Source organism: Larus michahellis, chromosome 2 (assembly GCF_964199755.1).
Source record: "Larus michahellis chromosome 2, bLarMic1.1, whole genome shotgun sequence".
Lineage (NCBI taxonomy): Eukaryota > Metazoa > Chordata > Aves > Charadriiformes > Laridae > Larus > Larus michahellis.
This window is the reverse complement of record NC_133897.1, coordinates 119,662,641-119,684,776: the sequence shown is the minus strand read 5'-3', so window position 1 is coordinate 119,684,776 and position 22,136 is coordinate 119,662,641. Positions and strand designations below refer to the sequence as shown.

Sequence of the window (22,136 nt, the reverse complement as noted above, 5' to 3'; positions counted from 1 at the left end):
TTTTCCACCAGATTTCACAGCATAGCATACAATGAAATAATTAAAACAAGTATACTTACCAAGCATTTCACGTTTTCATGAAGGGAAGAAGCCCAAGCTTTTCTTAAAGCATTTATCATGTGCTTGGTACTGGATTACTTTTTAGCAAAGTTGCTTGCTAATTCAGTGGTGTCCTTTTGAGCTCCTGTAGTTTCTTCTGGGTAATTCTTTTCCAAAAACTTTTACCCAGTTTTAGCATTACCACCAACTGCATTGGCCTGTGGAGGACAGAAAGGAAGTTATAAATCTCACCACGACATACATTAACTGCTGTGATCAATCTTATAAAGGCTTGCGTACATTTCATACTGGACTCCCTCGCAATATGCAATATGCGGTGCACAAATTGCCTGTCTGCCAGGTCAATGATTTCCCCTTGCAGCTTCTGTTTAGACTCTCCTAATGTTTCAATACTTGATCTTAGAGTATCTGGGAACATAAATATATAAGAACAGCAGTTCTTAACTTTTTCAGGCCACGCATGTCTTTACCTAAATTATTCTAGCAACTCTGTGTTTGCTAAAACCTCTTCTGATGTAGCACCAGGGGAAGGACAGACATTTCAAAGACATTTAACACAGTACTGTGAGCAATAGTTGAAGAAACCCAAATTAAATCCTGTCCATAGGAGAAGCATTCTGAGTAAGCCAGGATATAGAATACTTCTCCAACCAATATTCTTCTTCTAACTTCTCTGACTAAATATTCGGGGCTTTACAAATGCCATGTTGCTTGTGGTTGGGATTTTGTTTGTTTGTTTGTTTGTTTTTTTCTCTCCAATTAAAAGCCAAGAAGGTGTGTTTGGAAGAATTGCCAAAGTTTGGTACCTATTTCTTTACATCAGAGAGGAAAAAAAAAAATGGAGAGCATACACAGGGTTTCTCTCAAATGGAATTACAAACTTTTTCGAGTTTCACTGACATCTAAATTGCTATCAGAGCTTTGTGAATTGAGGAACGTCCACATGGTCTGATGTGCAAGACTCGCTTCTAGTGCTGTAGCTGTTGTCTTTTCTTGCAGTAACAATTCAATAAATATTTGTAGTGATTCAACAAGGCCGAGTGCCGGGTCCTGCACTTGGGTCACAACAACCCCATGCAGCGCTACAGGATTGGGGAAGAGTGGCTGGAGAGCTGGCCGGCAGGAAAGGACCTGGGGGTGTTGGTTGACAGCCGGCTGAATATGAGCCAGCAGCGTGCCCAGGTGGCCATGAAGGCCAACAGCATCAGAATGCTGTTGTATCAGAAATAGCATGGCCAGCAGGACTAGAGAAGTGATCGTCCCCCTGTACTGGGCACTGGTGAGGCTGCACCTTGAGTATTGTGTTCAGTTTTGGGCCACTCACTACAAAAAAGACATTGAGATTCTGGAGTGTGTCCAGAGAAGGGCAATGAAGCTGGTGAGGGGTCTGGAGAGCAGGTCTTACGAGGAGCAGCTGAGGGAGCTGGGGCTGTTTAGCCTGGAGAAAAGGAGGCTGAGGGGAGACCTTTTCGCTCTCTACAACTGCCTGAAAGGAGGTTGTAGCGAAGTGGGGGTCAGTCTCTTCCAGGTAACAGGCAATAGGACAAGAAGAAACGGCCTCAAGTTCTGTCAGGGGTGGTTTAGATTGAATATCAGGAAAAATTTCTTCGCTGAAAGGGTTGTCAAGCATTGGAACAGGCTGTCCAGGAAATTGGTTGGGTCACCACCCCTAGAGATAATTAAAAGATGGGCAGACGTGGTGCTTAGGGACATGGTTTAGTGTTGGTTTTGGTAGTGTTAGGTTAATGGTTGGACTTGATGATCCTAAAGGTCCCATCCAATTTAGACAATTCTGTGATTCTATGAAGAATTATCTTCCCCTCTCTGAAGCTTAATAATAATAAAAAATTATTCTAATGTAATAATAATAATTTAAAAATCACTAACATTTTTTAAATTTAAAAGCGAAGTGGAAGGCAGGCAGAAATTTCATCTGGGTTTACTGAGGAGCTGATTATGACCTTCTCCAGCCATGCTACAACTTTGTCAACTAACCATGTCCTTGTTGGCCAAACAGCCAACACACCTCTGTCAATCCTGCAGACAAGGTTCCATCAGCATTTTCTCAAATTAAAATGAGAATGGCAAGAATGGTGGTTTTCACTTTTACAGTGAAAAAAGTACATTCAGAAAGTTGTTTTTCTTTTCATGTTAACAATACAGTCATTAATAAACCAGTTGTCAGATTCTGTAAATCCTTAGCTTTTCATGGGCTCATTGCTTGATCTACCCAACGTCTATCTGTGTGCCCCAGAATTCTTTCCCAGCTAGCTCAAAAATGCCTTTGAAGTATTGTGATGGCTCACAAGCACAGCGGTCTGTGTTTTGGTCCGAGTTCATTAGAGATGAAAGAAATCCACAGGACGGGGAAAACCAGATGGTGGCTAGGACTTCCCTGCTTTCTGGCTCTGGGGAATCAAGCAGAGAACATGGACTGTAATCCAATTAACTACACCCTTGAGGCAAAAACTAGGGAATAAGAAGCAACTACAGGCACGTCCCAGCAGGACAGGGAACCAACCAAGAAGGCAGTGTGATGGGCACATCGTGGTATAGAACAATAGAAGGCTGCAAAGCAAATACACTACCATTTGCATTGGTAAGTAACTGCTATTCTATGCTCACCTTGGGAAAAATAAAAACAAAAAACCAAACAAACATGCAATAATTAAGAAAGGAGGAAAGAAAAAAAATTAGGACATCTCCTTACCTTTTGTCCATAACCTCTAAGTTAAGAGTCCAAATCTAGAGCAAAAAAGAGAATTGGAAGGGAGGCAATGCTTACAGCAAGAATGGCTATTACCTGACATATTAAATTATCTGAAAGGCAGCTTTCCCCACAAAGTTTCTTAAATGGAGACAACACAAAGTAATTACTTACTCACCAGTTCTAGCAGCTACGTTAAAGCCATCAATAGCATTAAGAGGTGTGATAAAAATGGCAAAAATACCAAATTGATAAAACTAGCATTTACGGTATCACCACAGTAATGAGAAATACTTACATAATAAAAGTATCCATTTGGAAACAAAGATAGGTCAATAAAGAAGCGATATTCAATATTTAACTTTGTCTTCAGATTTTTTGTTTCATTGGTGGCCAGAGACAGAAAGAAATTGAAAAAATATGCAGACCATACATAAAACTAGTGTAAGACTTAAATGGATCCTTATGCCCTTCAGTCCTTTCCCTCAAAGCAAACGTGATCTGTGATTTTGCCTTCACCAAGGCACGTACAATTAAAGGTCTGGGGGAGTTTTAATCCATTCTACAGAATAATTGTTCTGCTTTACACATAGCCAAAGCCCATAAGCTATTACAACATTCTGGTGTAATATTTTCCTCCCTCCTCTCGTCCTACTAAGTCTGGAAGATACTTAATCCAAAGCTGCCTGAGCAGTAAAGGTGGACACCGCTCCTGTCTGCACTGAGGAGATCAATCCACTGCTGCAGCTTCCAGCTGCCTCAGCTGAACCCATGCCAGAACAGAAAAGTCGTCAGCATGTGGGTCCAGACACTGGAGCTTCATCATCTCCATTGCCACAACGGTCTCTGGCACACATCGGGAGCAGGCAGCCAGGACACAGCTAGTCCATTTTGGAGGCAAGGAGAGTCTGGTACAAACATGGTCTCAGGGACAAAAAGTGGGCTTTGGCAGTTTCATTCTCTAATGAAGAGGTACCCCACCAGCTCATGCGCTGCAAGAGCTTTCAGCAACCACTAGGCACAAAGTCAGCAATGAAATTACCCCAGTAAATTAAAGTGGTAAGTATCTGATTGATTTAGTACAAAATATGGACAACACCGGCTGCAGTCAGCTGCAGCTATTCCTGTAGCCAGAGGACTTCCTCAACCCTGCCTCTGCCTGTCTTCATTTAATAAAAAATAAATAAAAATAATAATACTCCTCTAGGTCATTGCCTCCATGACCAACCAACATATTCAATAGTTTCCCTGCAATGGGAATGGAAGCCTAAATATAATCATCCAGATTGCTCTCTTGCTACTGCTTTTAGCGGCACAGCTGCAACACCGCTAGGGAGAGCTTCTAGTGCGAGCAGACCGTACACCGAAGGGTTCGGCATATTTGTTCTGGTTCTGCTTGAATCAATTACAAAAACCTGTGATCAAGAGCAAGGTGTGACTCAAAACTCTCTGGCACAAAAACTCCAATAACGGCCTTAGCTGCTGTTTGTGTTCTTTCAAATACAGCTGATTGATAGGCAGGTTTTCAGTGCCTATACAGAAAAGTTTCTATAAAAAGCAGCAAGTGAACAAACAAACACAAGACACATTTCAGATGGAATTATGTATTTTTTTTCCCGTATAAAGAGGCTACCATTTCTTGCAGCAATTATTAAGCCTTTGTAAAGCTTTTACATCTATTTATGTATTTATATATGTATATATGTATTTTTGCTATAGCTTATTATAACTTTATTATAACTTTATTTCCACTGGCTTAGTCAGCTTGAACCTTCCTTCTGATCCTGTTGATGCTTGGTTCAGAATTCAACATCCAACATCAGAGACATGCAGACTATGCAAAAACTTTTAATGCATAAAATTGATTCTTCATACAGTCCATATATGCAGTATTTTTATGTAAGTACTTAGATACTTCCAGACGGTAAATGTATATTAAGTTGACACTTACCTTCCAAGACTGGTAGGTACCAGGTGGACCTATCTGGTGCAGTTCAGGACTCCCACCGCTATTGAAGCCCACAGTCAAGGCAGACGCACTGAAAGGTCTAGAGCCATTGCTTTGTGTGTAGCTCTGTGGGAAAGCTGACCAGTTTTGGCATCCCAGGAAATTAAGAAATTTACTGGCCCAATATGCAAGCAAAGGACAACACTGAAAAGGCTGGATACAGGTATTCACCATAAAACTCTTCATTTCCAATACATCAACAGCTTATTTCTGGTCTTCGGATGTCAGTTTGCGGTCAATGCTCTAGTTGCACAACTCCATTCAAGACACACAAAAGTAACTGAGGCAAAACAAGCTTCACTGTAAAGAAACTACTCCCTGTTAAAACCACACAGACTACAGAAAGCTAAGGTTTAATCAGATTATCCTTTAACGTGATCTTAGGCACAGTTGTGAACAGATTTGAAGGAACATCTCAGATGGCTGCAATCAATCAGCCTGCTCACGGGTGTTCTGCTAGTCTTTATTATTTGAAAATAAGAATCTGCATCTGTGAGTTTTACATTCTGTTTGGCCTTTCACGTTGCTGTCTTCTGTAAGTTTATATTTTTAAGTTTATGTTTTTAGCTCAACTCTTTTATACAGTAATATTATATGGTCTCTCTGCATTATTATTTCCAAATTATACAATAAAGTTCTTCACAGATCTATACATATGAGGAACAGTTATGTTCGCTGGTGCTCCTTAAAATAAAAGAGCTTATAATGGTGATTATTTTATTTGAAAACCAGTTATTTTTCTCAAGTGATATTCACTTTTTTTTTAAGAAGTCATGCAAAGGAAACTTAACCTGACTTCCTTTTTTTGCAGATATTAATAGAAACAATCGGTTTGTTTTCTATACTCAGGATCATCTGACACTTTAAGCGGAAAAGTAAAAGTGCCAAAGTGCTTCCCTGCTAAAGTTGCAAAGCAGCGTGTGGTATATTCTACTGTGACTGGACCCTCAAGAGTCAGTTCATGGAGCTGTTAATCACTATTCTGGCACCAGCAGTCAGGTCTGCATGATCATAATGATAAAATCATCACAAATGCTCTTTCATTAACTAGCAACAAATTATTATTCAAGAAGGAGCAGACCATTGCAACTTTTTTTTAAAGTCAGAAACCACTGAAAAAGCAATGTAGGTGAAGACAGAAACAAATTCAAAACAGCACACAGAAGTAACTTTATTCTAACCGAGAAACAGCAATTTTAAGTAAATTTTAGGCCATAATAGTTTTTAAGTTTACAGAAAGAAACCTTACATAATTAAATATGGATTTAGCCCCTCCAAAAACACATATGAAAAGTACCCTGCTCCCTACCGTACCACATGTTGTGGGTTTGGTATGGTACAACTCCTTCCACCCCACAGTACCAGGAAATTGGGGTTACGGCACCATACTAGGGTGTAAGTAGAGAGAGTTGCTGAGGTACATCCTTATTCTTCTTCATTACAAGCTAATGTAAAAAACCCAAGGCACATTTAACATAATAACTTTCCTGATGGTAAAGCCAGTTGAGTAGGTTCCTAATTTCGTAGAATCATAGAATGGTTTAGGTTGGAAGGGACCTTAAAGATCATCTAGTTCCAACCCCCTGCCATGGGCAGGGACACCTCCCACTAGACCAGGCTGCTCAACGTCCCGTCCAGCCTGGCCTTGAACACTTCCAGGGATGGGGCATCCACAGCTTTCCTGGACAACCTGTTCCAGTGCCTCACCACCCTCAGAGTGAAAAATTTCTTCCTAATATCTAATATAAATCTACTCTCTTCCAGTTTGAAGCCATTACCCCTTGTCCTATCACTACATGCTCTTGTAAAATGTCCCTCCCCATCTTTCTTTTAGGCCCCTTTAGGTCTCCCCGGAGCCTTCTCTTCTCCAGGCTGAACAACCCCAACTCTCTCAGCCTGTCCTCACAGGAGAGGTGCTCCAGTCCTCTGATCATCTTCGTGGCCCCCTCTGGACCTGCTCCAACAGGTCCCTGTCCTTCTCATATTGGGGGCTCCAGAGCTGGATGCATAGTGGGTTAATAATGGTTTGACCACCAAAAAGGACAGTTCCATCTCCTCCACCAACTTCTTCTTTCACTCCCCTGTTCCCTCACAGAGTTATGGGGCTCATACAGTTGCACACTGTATCAATTCAACAAGCAAATGAAGAGGGTTTTTTCTGTGAGGCTAGTGAGTTGAGTCAACTCACAAGGCATCAAAGAAGCACCAGAAAGGGCATCAGGGAGGAGATGAAAGTGCCTAGGGTACTGCAGAGACAGGAGGAAGAAGTGGCATCACCCAGGAGCACACACTTGTATGAGAGTTTAGACTGATCTAAGTCAGTGGTACTGTGTCTCTCTCTGAATTGCTCCCTGAGCCTCTGCTGGCTCTTGCCCCAGCCTCGGTCAGACACTGCAAGAAACTTTTTCATCCTGGCTTATGTCTTTGCTGGGCAGGCTTTAAGCCTGGCTTACAGTGCTTCAGCCAGGCAGCAAAGCCAGCACAAAAGTGACAATGGAAGAGCACAGCCCGGAGTAAGACCTTTGTTTTGCAGTGGCAACTAACCAACACCAGTCAGTTTAGCAGTCACGTGGAACTGTGTGTCGAGATGAGACGTATGCTCTAAGCAGTTTTGCTAACCAGTTTGATGTGTTTCCATGCAGTTTTACCTTCATTCAATCCTCAACTGGAGGGAAATATTCCCTGTGGAGGCAAATGTTCACAAGTGTTAGTTCATATATGGAACAGGGGTCTCGTAAATGACACAGGCATGTCAAGAGGTAGTTTCTAGGGCAGAGGAGGAGGACGGCAGCACAGATTCAAGCCCAAAGTTGTCTGCCAACTCTCCAGGAATATTTCCAATATCATCCTGGTTTGTTTTGCTGAATTTGATCTCTAGGCTTGTCTTTCTTGCCTTTTCAGTCTGCCTATTGCCATTGCAACCAGTACAGAGCAGCTTCTGCTATCCAAGCGGCTTGTCCCTGATGATAAGATGCAGACAGACATGCATAAGATGATTTAAAAAAATATAATAAAAATTAAAGTAATTCCCACTGGCCCCGTAAGAATCCTTCAGCTATATTCAGTTACGTAAGAACCCAAGCCTTCATATCCTAGTACCAATCTCCCAAATCACCATGTCCACCTTCACGTTCTTCATTAATTCAGTCTTTAAAGGACTTTTACATATTCCATATCTGCAATGGAATGAATTGTGGAGCAATAACACTAGAAACAATACCTGCAAAAGCCAAACAGACATGATCATCAAGTGCATACAGTTTCCTCACTGTTCTTTCCTCTTGAAGCATGGTGACAGATTTTTTTTCTGTGTATCCAACAGAGGTGTATCTAGCCCTCAAATTCCAACCTGTTAGATGAGAATGAAGAAATTGTTCTTATTTCCAATATTAACTTTATTTATGTTATGCAGAGGAGATGTTATAATACTAAGTCTTTTCACAAAGACATCGGCAAACAGCTATGTGGAGGCTGCGTCATTCCCCCTGAACAACAAATAATAATGTTAGACATCTGTTAGGAAGGAAAAATGATAAGTTGTGGTAAACATCACAGCAAAAAGTTTCAAAGTTGCAAAAGTTGTGGTTTACAAATACAGTACAGAGAGGCAGCCCCTGAACAAAAAGCTCACAACCAAAGTAGAAAACAAAGGAAATAAGGTGGTTACAGACACAAGAACCCAGGGAGATAGGAAGACAACACAGATGAATGTGATAAGCAGTATTCTCAGTATATTCTCTGTTTATAGGTGCAACCATGGCTAAGCTGATCTAAAAGCTAACTGCTGGCAAAGAAGGGTAACGCTGCTCCACTTTTGCACCCCAGTAATTGTATTCCCTTGCTTTGACATCAAAGATCATCTGCTCCCAATTTGGGCAACTCAACAGGCAGAAAACTGCTTTTATAGAAAAGCAATTGTTTTTCTAATAATTCAGCTTCCTTAAATGTCTCACTACAAGATCAGATGAGTAAACGTGATGGCACAGGAGACAGAGTGGGAACACATGACCACGAGTGTAGAGGGGGCCAAAGGAAATCATGGCTTTTGATAGCAGCTAGCTGTGAGCTATAAGGTAATGCCAGACTGCAACTTAAATGCTGTCACTGGTTTCAGAGGTATTTTGGTGGGGAAGAGTTTTGAAGGTAGACAATGTCATACCACTGATATTTATGAGAAGCTCCTTTCATATCCACAGGTAGAAAGAAAGATGAAGACCGCTCTTTTGAAAACTTCTAAGAAAGACTAATGGAAAGGACGTTAGGGTCACCATCTCAAGAACTTTCTTTCTCGGTTGGTTTGAAACTCAGCATTTCCCCTCATAAAACCTTTTTCTTATAAGACACAAATCAACGAATGCTGAAAAGGAAAGAAAAACTGACCAGCACTGTGTCAGGTCTGATAATGGGCTGAAGAAAATAAATGAACGATAAGATCAATGATAAATAAACTAGGATTTTGAGCTGAAAGTCTCAAGCACGACCGAAATAGTACACAGGCATCCCCTTCCTCCTTTGCTTTCTTAGTCTTCCTCAAAGATGCTCTCCCGCCAACACTAAGGAATTGATGCAAAAGAGGGTTTATAGGAACACACAAGAAGTCACTTCCTTGCAGAAATTTATCATCTTATCTAGCACTCAAGAAAGAAAAGCTCTTTGAGCACACTACTTATAAAATTCATCCCTTTTTTACATGACTTCCTTGTGATAAATATTTTTCTTATCACTTACCTAAGACCAAAGATTTGCTACATCACAAACAATGTCAAACTTGTCAGTTTCTGTGACTATTTTATATAAAGTACACAATGGGTAAAATATTACAAAAATGAATGCAGAAAACTGTACATTATTTTAAAAAGACATAACCTGTTATCTCTAGGAATTTAGGAAGAATAACAGACTATGGTTTCATACTGCTACTATAAAACATTTGCTCTTTAAGAAAATCCATACCAACAGGTACATACAATCTAGCCATCAATTCTACTTGTTTCAGAGCTCATATAACTTCCATTTTAAATAGGCCAGCAAAAGTTTTCATAGGCAATTTCTTGTTGCGTCTTCAATCCATTACAAGTTTTGTCCTCTGCTCCAGGCTTACAATTTATTACTTTTCTTACAAAAATTAGATCTCAATCAATAAATACCAATAAACATAGGAGGTTTCATCTGCTTTTCACCAGATTTGACCCCTATCAATTGGCTCTCTCTGTCATAATTTCTGATGAATTTCAGTTTTTTGTTTCCTATCCCCAGAGAGAAAAATTACCTCTGTTTTTGATTCATAGGTTATAATTTCTTGTCTGTGTCAGTGTGTAACCAACTTTTCAAGTTGATGCTGACTAAACACAATGAGGAAGTCTGGGAAAGACAAACATCAATGAAAAATAAAGTCTATACTTAATATATTCAATGAGCACATAAACCCTGAATCCTACAAAACAGAATTATTCCAAATTGAATTATTCCCAATAGCTAAATCAGCAGGGTAAAATGATGCATTACATATGGCAGAATCAAAGGCCAACTTGCAAAGAGTAGGAAAGAATGTACCATTTAGAAAACTGCATAATGAATTTATTTGAGCAACAGTACCTTATTCCTGCAAAAATATATACACATTAATATGTGAACATATTTAGAAAGTTATGCAAAATCACATTTTATCATTATCAAAGACTAGTAGTATTTAATAATAAAGTGCAAATTATGTTATTGAACAAAAGACTCCTTTTTATTCCTATAGAATCAATACAAGAGAGGCACAGGTATTATTATGGCCCACATTCCCACCAGCAAGGCTTCTTAATTAATTAGTCTTTTAATTTAAAATTTTTCTTACTGGTATCCAGAGCAAACTCAACTTGATTGTCAGAAGGATTTAATAGGAAGATACATTGATATTTTACTTGCAAAAGAATATATAGCAATTATAGAATAACACTGTGATACTTTTCCAGAGTATCTTTTTAGACTAGAGTAATGCTTTAAAATTTCATGCTGAATAAAAGGAAAAGATGGGGAGCGGTAGAAAGCATTGCTACGTTCTTAAAGCAAAATAATACTAGAAATCAACAGTTACTATTTTTTGCTGGTTTCCTATGTTGCTTAGAGAAAATTATACTCAATTCCTCTTTGTAGGGTAGTTCAAAGGCAGCTTACCTATTTCTAGCACACATCCCTTGTTGCTCTCATTCTAAAACAAGGGAAGACCAAGGCCTTTAGTTCCTACCTTGCAAATACCAACTTCTCCTCATGGATGCAACCTCCTGTTTTGTACAGCAGTCCTCCTCTACGCTGGGACCCTGTTCTCACAGGCTGCACTCACATGAAGCACCTTCCTTCTCCTCCCTTTTGCTCCTGCTTGAAAAGAAGCACACATGCATAGACAGATATTATACATCTATATAATAAATAGGTCTGTTTACAGTAATGCAAGTTAGAGACAGTACCATTCCAAGCAACCATTCATTGTACCTGCACAGTCTATGCTAGAAATTTGGACTAGATAAAGGAAAGATTTCAAAATGTCATAGTTATTCTTTGTAGTGATTTTCTTGGCTCTTGAATATATGTATGTACTCAGTTACTGCATTTCCACTGATGATGGGACTGCTCAGGAGAGAAAGGTATAAATGAGTAAACTTTCACAGGAAAGGAGTTTTGGCCTTCAGTGAATTATGGGCCTTTTGAGCGTTCCCGATGACTACATTACCGCATACATACCAAATACAGAAATGGGGACAAAGAAATGGGGCCATATTTGGAAGGATGAATACCATGGTACAAACAATGATGTGGTACATGTTCAACAGAAGTTTACTTTGGTTCCTTTTCACATGTGATAAAATACAAATATGCTATATCTGTCATTCCAAGCTAAGAGTAAAATTGATGCAGCGTGTCTATAAGAAATATTATAGAGCCTCACTCTGCAACTGGATCTCCAGTCACCATAATTTTACCTTTGAAAATACTTGAAAAGTGGAAGAAAGCAAGCAAGAAGAAAGAATCCCACAGACATTAAAAGTGGAAAACAATAAATGTACATTCAATACAACAAGATTTTAGTTAGAGTATATTTTCCCAAATTGGTTTCAAGCACAGTAATACTCACAAAGCGTATTTGCAGAAATGTGAGCATATTGTTTCTTTTGCTCTGCTTTGTTGTCACTGAGGTGCCATGCAATAGAACTGGCACCAATGGTTATTAACAGTGACAATACTATCTCTATAATCTACTTTTGCTCAAATATAACTGTATTCCCTGCTTGGTATTTCATTGTATAATTTATTATTTTTTATTCACAAGAGAATTAATCTTTTAAGATTTCAAGACCTTCTGATAAAATATACAGTGACTTTGAGATACACCGTGTATAGCAAGTTAAAGAACAATGTTAAATGGTTATTTATTGTTCTTCTTAAAAAGCAATATATGTATCAACAAAGAAAGCAGACAGAAGAGAACAAACCCAAATGTCGTTATGTGAGACAGCAGCAGGAATGGAACAGGGATCTCTGCCTTGGGATGGATGAGGAGTTAACTGGGAGCTGCTGGGGCAAAACAACATGGGCAAAGTTGTCCTGGGTGTCTGCTACGGACCCCCTGATCAGGAAGAAGTAGAAGAGGCCTTCTTCAGACAGTTGTCAGAAACTTCATGTTTGCAGGCCCTGATCCTCATGAGGGACTTTAACCATCCTGGTATCTGCTGGAGGGGCAGCAGAGCAGGGCACAAGCAAAGCAAAATGTTTAGGGAATGCATTGATTCACAAATCCCTAACAAAGGTGACTGAGGAGCCAACAAGGAGGAGTGCTCTGCTAGCCTTCACATTTACAAACAAGGAAGGACTGACTGGGGATGTGAAGCTGCAGTGACCATGAGAAGGTGGAGTTCAGGATCTCAGGAGGAAAGCACAAAGCAAAAAGCAGGATCACAGCCCTAGATTTCAGGAGACCAGAATTTGGCCCATTCAGGGACCTACTTGAAAGAGTCCCACTGGATGTGGCCCTGGAGAGAAGAGGGATCCAAGAGAGATGGTCAATTTTCAAAGATCAGCTCCTCCAAACTCAAGAATGGTCCACCCTGACCTGCAGGAAATTGAGCAAGGAGGCTTGCAGGGATGAACAAGGAGCTCCTGACAAAAGCCAAACATAAAAAAGAAGCATACCAGAGGTGGACACAGGGGCAGGTGTCCTGGCGCAATACAGACACTGTCTGATCATGCAGGGAGGGGAGATCAGTGGATTTTAATTTTTTTTTATCTCAACCTTAGCAAGGTTTTAGACAGTTATCTGCCATAACATTCTCATAGGCAAACTGAGGTGTACAGTGAGGTGTACTGAAAACTAGCTGAACTGCAAGGTTCATAGGGTTGTGGTCAGTGGCATGGAGTCCAGCTGGTGGCTAGTCAATAGTGATGTATATCAGGGGTCAATACTGGGGCCAATACTGTTTAACTTCTTCATTAATGACCTGGATGACAGGAGACAGTACACCCTCAGCAAGTTTGCCGATGCTACAAGACTGGAAGGAGTTGTTGATATACCAGTTGGTAGTGCTGCCATTCAGAGGGACCACAACAGGTTGAAGAAATGGACAGACATGAACATGCTGGGGGCGAACTGGCTGGAAATCCACTTGGCAGAAAAGGCCTCGGGGGTCCTGGTGGACAAGGTGAATGTGAGCTGTCAATGTGCCCTTGCAGCAAAGGCCAACAGCATCCTGGGCAGCACTGGGAGCAGGATGAGGGAGGTCTTCTTTAGGTCATGGGATCAGGCTCACTGAAAGAAAATTGCACTTGCTATAATTATCTTTCTATGTTCCCTCAGCAAGCTGTTGATTAGGATTGTGATGATAAGGTAGAAGTACTGTCCTGTAGCCATTCAGTCACCTCCTCTGTCCTTCATGGTCATGAGTCTTCAGAAGGCAGAAGCTGATGCAGACGGTGCAGAAGTGAGAGTCCCCAGAAGCCTCTCCAGAAGAATACTATACCTTTCCATTGCAAATGTGGTGCCTTTAACAGATACGAATATTCAATAACCACCATGATCATTCTACATTTTCTTCAGCACTGCTTGGCAGTGCCTTCTCGTATTTATCTTTTCTGCTTTGCTTTTGACATTCAAAAAATGAGGAAGTTAGAAAACTGCAGTGCTTTGCTTCTGTGTCCTAAAATAAAATATTAACTGCTAAGAATTCTTGAAGACTTTTCGGCTCTAAGGAGGCTTAGATTAGATGTTCTGCTATTCTTTATTTATAGCATACGTTCCTAGTAGCTGGAGATTCCCTTCTGAAGAATAAAATCAGGACACAGAAAAATTTTCTCACCGCAGCTGTTGCACTTAGTCCCACTAGTGCAAACTGCTGAACCTGCTGCGCATTTCTTTATTCTAAATATTTATATTTGCAGACTAAAATGACAGATACTAGAATAAAAATTTAGCATCCCAAAGATTTTTTTTCTGAGTTTTCTTATTGCCCCTCTGGAACATGGCAGAGCCACCAATATCCATGCAGCGTGCAGTGCTGTTTGGGTACTTCACTTTACACCAGAACATACAGGCTTGCATTTCAGGTGCTACTTCTTATTAACATTCTCTATAATAGCCAGTGCAGAATATAAATGAGCAAATTGAAAAAAAAATCAAAAACAGACAGGAAGCTGACAGAATAAATTCAAGACAAATTTATCCTGTTAGTGCGATCTCTTCTAGGAAGCAAAAAGCACCATTTACCCTACCAACACTCTGATATTGTTGTGTATTTTGATAACAAATTACCATTTATTAAATAAGCAGAACTGGACCTGTTTTCAAGACTCAACCATTTATATAGGCAAGCACCATTTTGCAACAAAAGGAATTAACACAGAGACTGGGCACGTAGAAAATCCCACCAAAGTTACGAGATCACACCAAGTTCAGTTAGTGAGGAAATACTAAACCAAAACCAGCATTTCTTCCTTTTGCTATCTTCCTTCATCATCTACCAAAAGACTCTCCTTCCTTGGGATCTGCTCTAACTGTTACCTGGTTGTATTGCTGATGTTACAAAACACATGCATAAACATCCCCCCCCCACTTTTTTTTTAAATTGCAAGATGAAAAAGTAATCCATCCTGAAAAGGAGTCTCAAATTCACCATGCCATCATATTAGCAGTAGATTCTGAGCTGTCATACTTACCGTACGTAAAGAAAGTGGAGTTTTTTTTGTCAATTCGAACAGAAAGCACAAAATGAGGTGCTGTCACCAACATGTTAAAGGCTTTGTCTGAGAAACAGCCAGTCTAACTCTCAGGAATCATTCTCAACTTTTGATACCAAGACCTTTAGTCAAGCAGGTTTAAGCAGATGGTGCTACCATAAAATTCTTTCCTGTCCTCTTTCCTGTACATACAGCTTCATAAATTCCAAGTTTGAAATTTTAATTTTAGATGTAAATTTGAAAATGATGATGAATCAGCATTCTGTATTTTGCGGCTTGTGGATGGGAATGTCTGCAGATTTCTTCTCTTACTTATCTCTCCTATTCCAGAGAATTGATGGAAGTTTAGATAATAAAATGGCAGAAAATACAGACAGAAACTGACATTTTTTCTCAGAATTGTCGGAAGACTGGATCACTAAAAATATTAGAGTTTTCTCCAAAACTAAATGAATTCCTCTGCAATGGGGAATTTTGACACAATCCTGAGATGACGAAAATCGCTCTACTGTTAGCACTTCATTTCAAACGTATAGCTTCTCTAGAAACTAAATGTTAACACTTGCCAGACCCCAGGCTCAGGTACTATATCTTTACCTACTATTTGTTACTGAGAAACATGAGTTGGAAACCTGGGGAAAACAACTTTCAGAAAAGGACCTATCCTTTGTCTGCATTCTTTTTGTTCCAAAAAATATGACATACTCAAATGCACATCAACAAAAAAGGCACAACACTGACAAAAGTTGGAACAGAGGTGGAAGAAGATCTGATTGAAACATATTTGCATTTGAAACTCTCAGTGATGATCTAGATTTATGCATCTAAATTACAATTAAATAATGTTAAGGTTGCGAGTAACTCACAAGAGCAAAGAAATGTGCAATTAAAGAGAAAATATACCATATGTCCTTTGATATCTAGGCATATTGCAGTGCATTAAGAAAGTCATAAAAGAGACGCCCTGTTGTGGTTATGTGTTCTGGGACATGTGGCACATTTCCATTGTAGCTATCTATTTCCCTGCTTGTATGCATCTGTGCCATTATTTAAATGTTGATTTTGAGTGTGAATTTCCCTTTCCATGGTAAAAAAACAGAGCTGCAGACTCTTTTTTCAACGTTTCTTTAGCTCTGTTGCTATTTATGAATACAGAAGTCCTAAATTTTAAACATATGAATGAAAAATCATGACAAAAGGGAATAAATGGATTTAATCATCCGACAGAATTAGGCAAAAGAGATGGTTTTAGTTATTATGAATGAATGATCTTATGCGTGTATCTTCCTCTAAAAACAGATGAATTCCAAACATTGTTCTCCCATATTATGCATGGAAATAGGAATATACTAAAAAGTTTCTCACATTTAATTTGGACTACATTTGGGAAATACAGTGGGTAATTATTCCTTTCATTTTACGGCTCCTCACCTGTGTCATCCCGCAAGCCTGTTTTTCTCCTCTACTCAAAACCAACCTGAAAACATGAGAGAATATGATGGAACGTTCAGATCTTAAAAGCAGTGTTTATGTGGATGACATCTAACGCACATTGTCTCAAACGCTGTGATCCCCAAGACACCCCGATGCAAAATATTTTATAAACAGTGGTTGGGTAGCCAGGGGATGAGAACAAGACAAGTTATACTTGTGGGAAGAGAACAACATTTTGCGGAATTCCCAGTGTTGAGAGTATTTCATGAGAACATGTTTGCCCTCCAGTTGCTTAAGATGCCTGCACCCTTGGGACACCTTCAGGCACCTCACTGGTTCTCCAGAGCCAAGCATGTACTTCTGCTGAAAAAGTTAAGTCCTTGTCATTCTATTTGCAGCTGTCTAGGAGATGGTACCTTTCTGATTACACACTGATTTGGCCGAGGTTGTCTTGCATTCTTCATTCCTAGAATTGTTTGTTTTAATAACTAGTATCAATTTGAGCACAGAGCTATTACAAGAGTTATCCTATGAGTTCACTTCAAGAACATAAAATAATAACCACGCATCACTATGAAGTCTATCAACTTTAGGAAAAATGGGTTTCTTCAACCCTTTCATTTTTTGCTTTTGGTTTCCTACGAGTATGATAGTAATGATGATGATGATGATGATGATGATGATCATTATGATGAAGTGTGTGGGAGACAAAAAAAACCCTGTACTAGTACAAAAAATGGACCCAGATACAATGGTGATGAGTGAAATGGTTAGAAACACAAACAGCTTAATGGATATGTTGGCATCACTCCTCCTCCCTAGCATGACCTACAGTGGGCCAGAGACATTTTCTGGAGAGGAGAGCAAGCCAGATTAGCATCACATCAGCTCAGAGTCATGTGTAATCTGAAGAGACAAGGCAGAAGCAGCACCATTCTGGTATCAGAGAGCATCAGGCACAGGTGGGGGGCCCTTGGAGACAGGGATGCTGTAGGAATGCAAGAACAGCTTGGAGCCGGCAGCCTGGGAACTGGTCGTCAAGGGAAAAAAAGCAGAGGGTGATGGACAGTCACAGTCAATCCTAGGGCAGCAGAGCCAAGAAGAGCAATCTCCATGAGGCGGGGGAAAGGAGCCAGCCTAGAAACAGTCTGAAGAGGCAGCATGCCAGTTGGGAAGCAGCTGTACAGCCAGGGGGTGGCCAAGGATGCCACTGACAAATGTGTGCTGTGACCAAAAGGGTTAGGGCTTGAGGGAAGAGCCAGGGACTCCAGCCAGCAACAGCTGAGAACAGGGCAAGCAATGCACCCAGCAAAAGGAACAGGATTCACATTTTGTGGCGTGGTGTCATGTCACCAAGTAGTGTCCCATCAGCCACAGCAGCACGATTCTGTCAACTGCAGGAGCAGAAATTCGTTTACAAAAGGCCACCGCTTGCAAAAAGAGACATTACTCACAGCCTGCAGCATGGCACTGGAAAGCACGCAGGCTGAGCAGGGCCGTGCCTCGGTAAAAGCAGGTTTAAAATGCTTAACTGGGGATTTTCAACTTTACCCGTTGAAACTCTCTCAAAGAAGAGTCTCAGACTTGCCAACTTGTACAGGAGGACCTTTGGCAAAATGGACATTCCCCCCAGTGGCCGCACTGAAAAAAATCAAGGCCGATTTTAGCACTTTCAGCCTCTATAATTTATTTAAAGTTGCAGCAGTAGCCGTTTCTCTTTGCTCCGTTTCGTTCTCACCAACAGGGAAGCGGCGGGCGCCCAGGTCGGCAAGGGAAAGCCGCCCCACACCAGCGAGCCGGGGGTCCCACAACACCAGCTGCTGCTGCTCCCCCACAACTTTCTCTTCACGGTTTGTTCTTTTCGCCCCGCTCCCCCACCTGTCAGCGCTGGCAGCCGCTGAAGGAGCGGCACCGCAAACGGCGACAGCGTCACAGCGGCGGCTCTCCCCGCCGGTTAGCACCGGTTCCATCACTACCAACTCCCCTCACGGGCAGGCCCGATCGTGCCAGGCCGAAAACGCCGCAACCTCGCAGCAAAAGCCCAGGGCCGCCCGCCGCCGCCTCACAGCGTGAGGTGCCTCCCCCCAGTCCCGCCGGAGCAGGCTGCCCGGCTGCAACCGACTGTCGCGGCGGGTAGAGAGGGGAGGAGAGCGCGCCGCTCGGCACAGCCGGAGCGCCTCCCCTGTAACGCGCGCACCGCAGCACTCCCATCCCCCCCCGCCCCGCCGGCCGTACCACTTCGCTGTCTGTCCGGCGCTGAGGCGCGTTGGGTGGGAACGTACCAACGCGGCGGAGGGAAAGGGGTAGCCGAGAAGGTCGCGCGATGGGGGGAGGCCACGTTCGAACGGCGCCGCGCCGACTTTCGGTGTCCCGTTGTTTTGCCTGAGAGGTGCCAGCCGGCCGCGGCCGCCTCGGGGCTCCCGCCGGGGGTGGGAAAGGGGGAAACAGCGGCCGGTACCTCCTTAACCCTTCCCCGGCGGGACGGGGATGGGCCGTCCCGCTGGGCAGCCGCCCCCGCCCCCCGCGTTCTTCCCGGATCGCGTCCGCCTCCCGCCGCTGCTGCTTCCGCGGGGCGCGTGAGCGGGCGGGCGGACGGGCGGACTGACGCTCCCAGCAGCCGCCCGACATGTCTGTGGCGTTCGCGGCCCCGAGGCAGCGGGGGAAAGGCGAGATCACGCCGGCCGCCATACAGAAGGTGAGGAGAGGACGGGCCCGGCCTTCCCCGTGCCGGGAAGGGGATGGCGGCGGCGTTCCGGAGGGCCAAGGCCCTGTCGGGGCAAGTGGAGGCGGGCGGGGGGGTTGATGGCGGCCGGGCCGTGCTCGCTGCGCTGCCTTTCCCGGCCTCGGCACTTGTTGGGGAGTGCTGGGGAGAAGGTGGGGGGGTGGCCGGTGGCCTTGCGGCCCTCCCGGCTGCCCCGAGCGCTCCCGGGGCCGCGGGCGTGAATTGAGCCTTAAGGACTCGGCCTGGCACGGTGGGGAAACGGAGGAGACGGGGTAACCCCGTCCTGTGCGGGGTGTCTGTGAGGCGGAGCGCCGTCGAGTCGTTCCTGAAGGCTGCCTGGCTTCGGGCTCTGCTTCCCGAACTCGGCCCGCCCGGTAGTGAGGCTGCCCCTAAACTTTTAAGTGTTATTAACGAAGAACGTCATGGTTGGAGCCAATGACAGCGGCTGCGAACGACTCCATTTAAGCTTACGTGGGAGGGAGCAAGTTAACTCGCTAAAGCAATCTAAGAAAAGCATGTATGGGATTTGTAATAATCTGCGATGTTTTGTGTCGGCAGAAGCAGAGGAGTGTGTTCAAGTTGACTGGTAACTTGGTATTCAGAAACTTAACTAAAGACTCACACTGTTACCAATGTAAATAGCTGTGAATCAAACCGATTTCAGATTACAAGAAGCTTTTTGGGTAGGAGCCATTTGGGTAGGTCGAGCTCACTTCCGATTTAGTAAAGAGAGAGTGTCAACAAGGTAGGTGTTGCAGGGGTCAGGACCTCAAAGACGACCCCAGAGTTACGGTGGAGACCTCCAGGATAGCGTAGAGGTCGTCAGTGCATGGGAAGTGTGGGTGAAAAATACCTACTGGGTGGAAAGCTGCCTAAAGGTAGTCAGTAGAGACTTCAGGTCACTGGGGTGCATATGGAGAATGCAGACAACTAAGTTTTTCTTGTGCTGTAGTCAAACCATTAATTTGATGGTGGTGTGCTGGCAAAACACTGGTATAGTTAAAGCTGAAGAATCTTTGTAATGTACATAAGCTGTCAGAAGCCCCGGAGGCGTCTTCATCCAGCTGGAAACTAAATTCTCTTTTGATGGTAGGTGTTTATAACTCTTTCAAAGAACTATTTCAATTTTCTATCAGCAACTGCTCAATCGAACTTGTGTAAAACAGTGCCTGCAGCCCCATCTAGAATACAGTTGTATTCCTTCTCCATTTACTTTCCTCTTGGGCCTAGCATTCCTTTTTTTAACCCCCAAAGATGTGCAGCTTACATCGCGACAGTGAAGAATGCATCTAACTGGCAGTCTGAAGATCTACCTGTTTTAAGTGTCTGCCGCCTTCCTCTGGAAGGTGGGAGACATTTTGACGAGAGCTTGCCTCAAGGTTTCCTTGGCAAGTGCTGTATGAGACTTTGGTATCAAAGATATTAGCTCCTTTTTCCTTATTTTTTTCTGTTGAAAATGGCCACCGTGTTTCTTATAAAACTTGATGTTAGTACATGTGAACTGTGTGTAGCTGCGTGTGCATGATCATCCTCTGAGTGTGCAGCTACAGTTGTACGTAGTTTCTGAGGGTCAGACAGTAACTCAAAATACTGCAGTCCTGTCTGTATTTAGTGCTTAATGACAGTGTTTCCAGATCTAGCAATTTCAGGCAAAATAATTGCTCAGTGATGGTTCTAGTCAGTTCTGGTGAATTACTGGTTTGCGTTTAGGAAGATATGTCTGTTTGGCTCATTCTTACATGAATAGAAGTCCTGAGTAGGCTGCACGAGGCTTCTGACTCCATACCCTTTTCATAGAGATGGGTTAGTTGGAAGAAAAAAAGTCTTGGTACCTATTTCTATAGTAGATCTATTGTGCCCATTATACAGAATATTTATAAAGTGCAGTTTAATTAGAGATTCTTATTGTAAATATGGCCTAGCTTTCGAATGCATTTCCTTAAAACAAACCTGTCTGGTAAGCTCAGTCTCTATCAATAGCAATTTCAATACCTTTTATTATTAAATTTATGAACAGATGTGTTTATAAGGCGAGAGGAAATTTGGAGCATGAGTTCTTAAGTAAGCTTCTTGGTAGAGATCAAATGAAGAAATGCAAGGCTTTGAAAACTTTGTAAGAACTTAGTGTATAACAAGCATTGGTATTTGAATGGGAAGCCTCACAAATGTAGCTATAATAGTGGCTTGAAACCCTTAAACTGAAAGCTGTAAAACTAGTTGGAGGGTGCAGGGAGATGGGAGCAAGAGAGTGTTCTATAAATTATTAATGTAGAACTTTCTGGAATACTACTTTTCTTTTTTGTTTTTAAAAACTCTGAGGAGCGAGGCTCAAATTTATCTTCAGTTCCTTCATGATACTTACTGCAAAATTCTTCTTTATCGTTTCAGATGTTGGATGAAAATAATCATCTTATTCAGTGTATAATGGACTATCAGAACAAAGGAAAGACGTCTGAATGCTCTCAGTAAGACATTAATCCAAATCTACCATGGACTGGGTGAATTTCCATCTAGATCACCATTCTTGATCTGTTTAGCTTGCCTCGTAGGAGAACTGTGCTGTGAAGAATAGAAAAGTATTGCTGCAGACACTACACTTAAAATTGATTTTTCTGTTTGCCATATGACTGTCACTTCTATCGCTGAAATAAATATCGCAAATTGGCTACAGTAAGTTGTTGTCATAATGATGACACCCATAAAAATGGGGACTGTATACCCAAGATCTTTTTCCTCTGCATCATAATTTCACTTTGGGAAAGAGGTAGTTTTCTTCCCAGACCTTTCTTCTTCCTTTTAGGAAACACGGGAAAACTACCTGTTTACCACTTGCCCAAGAACAAACAGGCTTGGTTAAATGTTTGGCTTGCTAGAATATCTCATGTGGACTTGCTGGCTAGTGGGATCTCTGGAGAGTGATCTGAGAGAGCTGTGGAAGGAGTGAATTATTAAGGAATATTATTTTCCCATTGTTCTTTTCTGGCAGGGGATGATCA

The 22,136-nt window shown here is 42.2% G+C and overlaps 1 protein-coding gene and 1 long non-coding RNA gene across 7 annotated transcripts in view; one reads left to right on the top strand and one right to left on the bottom strand.

Moving 5' to 3' along the window:
- Positions 1–5,923: 5,923 nt before the first annotated feature.
- On the bottom strand, positions 5,924–18,941 carry LOC141739497 (uncharacterized). 3 transcript variants are annotated; one of them, XR_012585723.1, is made up of 6 exons: positions 18,654–18,941; positions 17,970–18,059; positions 16,416–16,461; positions 11,008–11,135; positions 7,996–8,124; positions 5,924–7,457 (listed from the first exon to the last, which is right to left on the bottom strand). It is a non-coding gene; the product is annotated as an uncharacterized LOC141739497 (long non-coding RNA). The 3 variants fall into 3 exon arrangements; XR_012585725.1 differs by lacking the exon at positions 17,970–18,059; XR_012585724.1 differs by lacking the exons at positions 16,416–16,461; positions 17,970–18,059.
- Positions 18,663–22,136, top strand: part of SS18 (SS18 subunit of BAF chromatin remodeling complex) — a 43,429-nt gene continuing 39,955 nt past the window's right edge. Inside the window, exons 1-2 of one of the 4 annotated variants that reach the window (XM_074576874.1) lie at positions 18,663–19,113; positions 21,529–21,605. In XM_074576874.1, the coding sequence (XP_074432975.1) occupies positions 19,045–19,113; positions 21,529–21,605 (146 nt within the window). In that variant the 5' untranslated portion in view covers positions 18,663–19,044. Of the gene's footprint in view, positions 19,114–21,528; positions 21,606–21,680; positions 21,811–22,136 lie in introns of those variants that run through there. The other 3 variants (XM_074576873.1, XM_074576876.1, XM_074576875.1) reach the window with 3 other exon arrangements.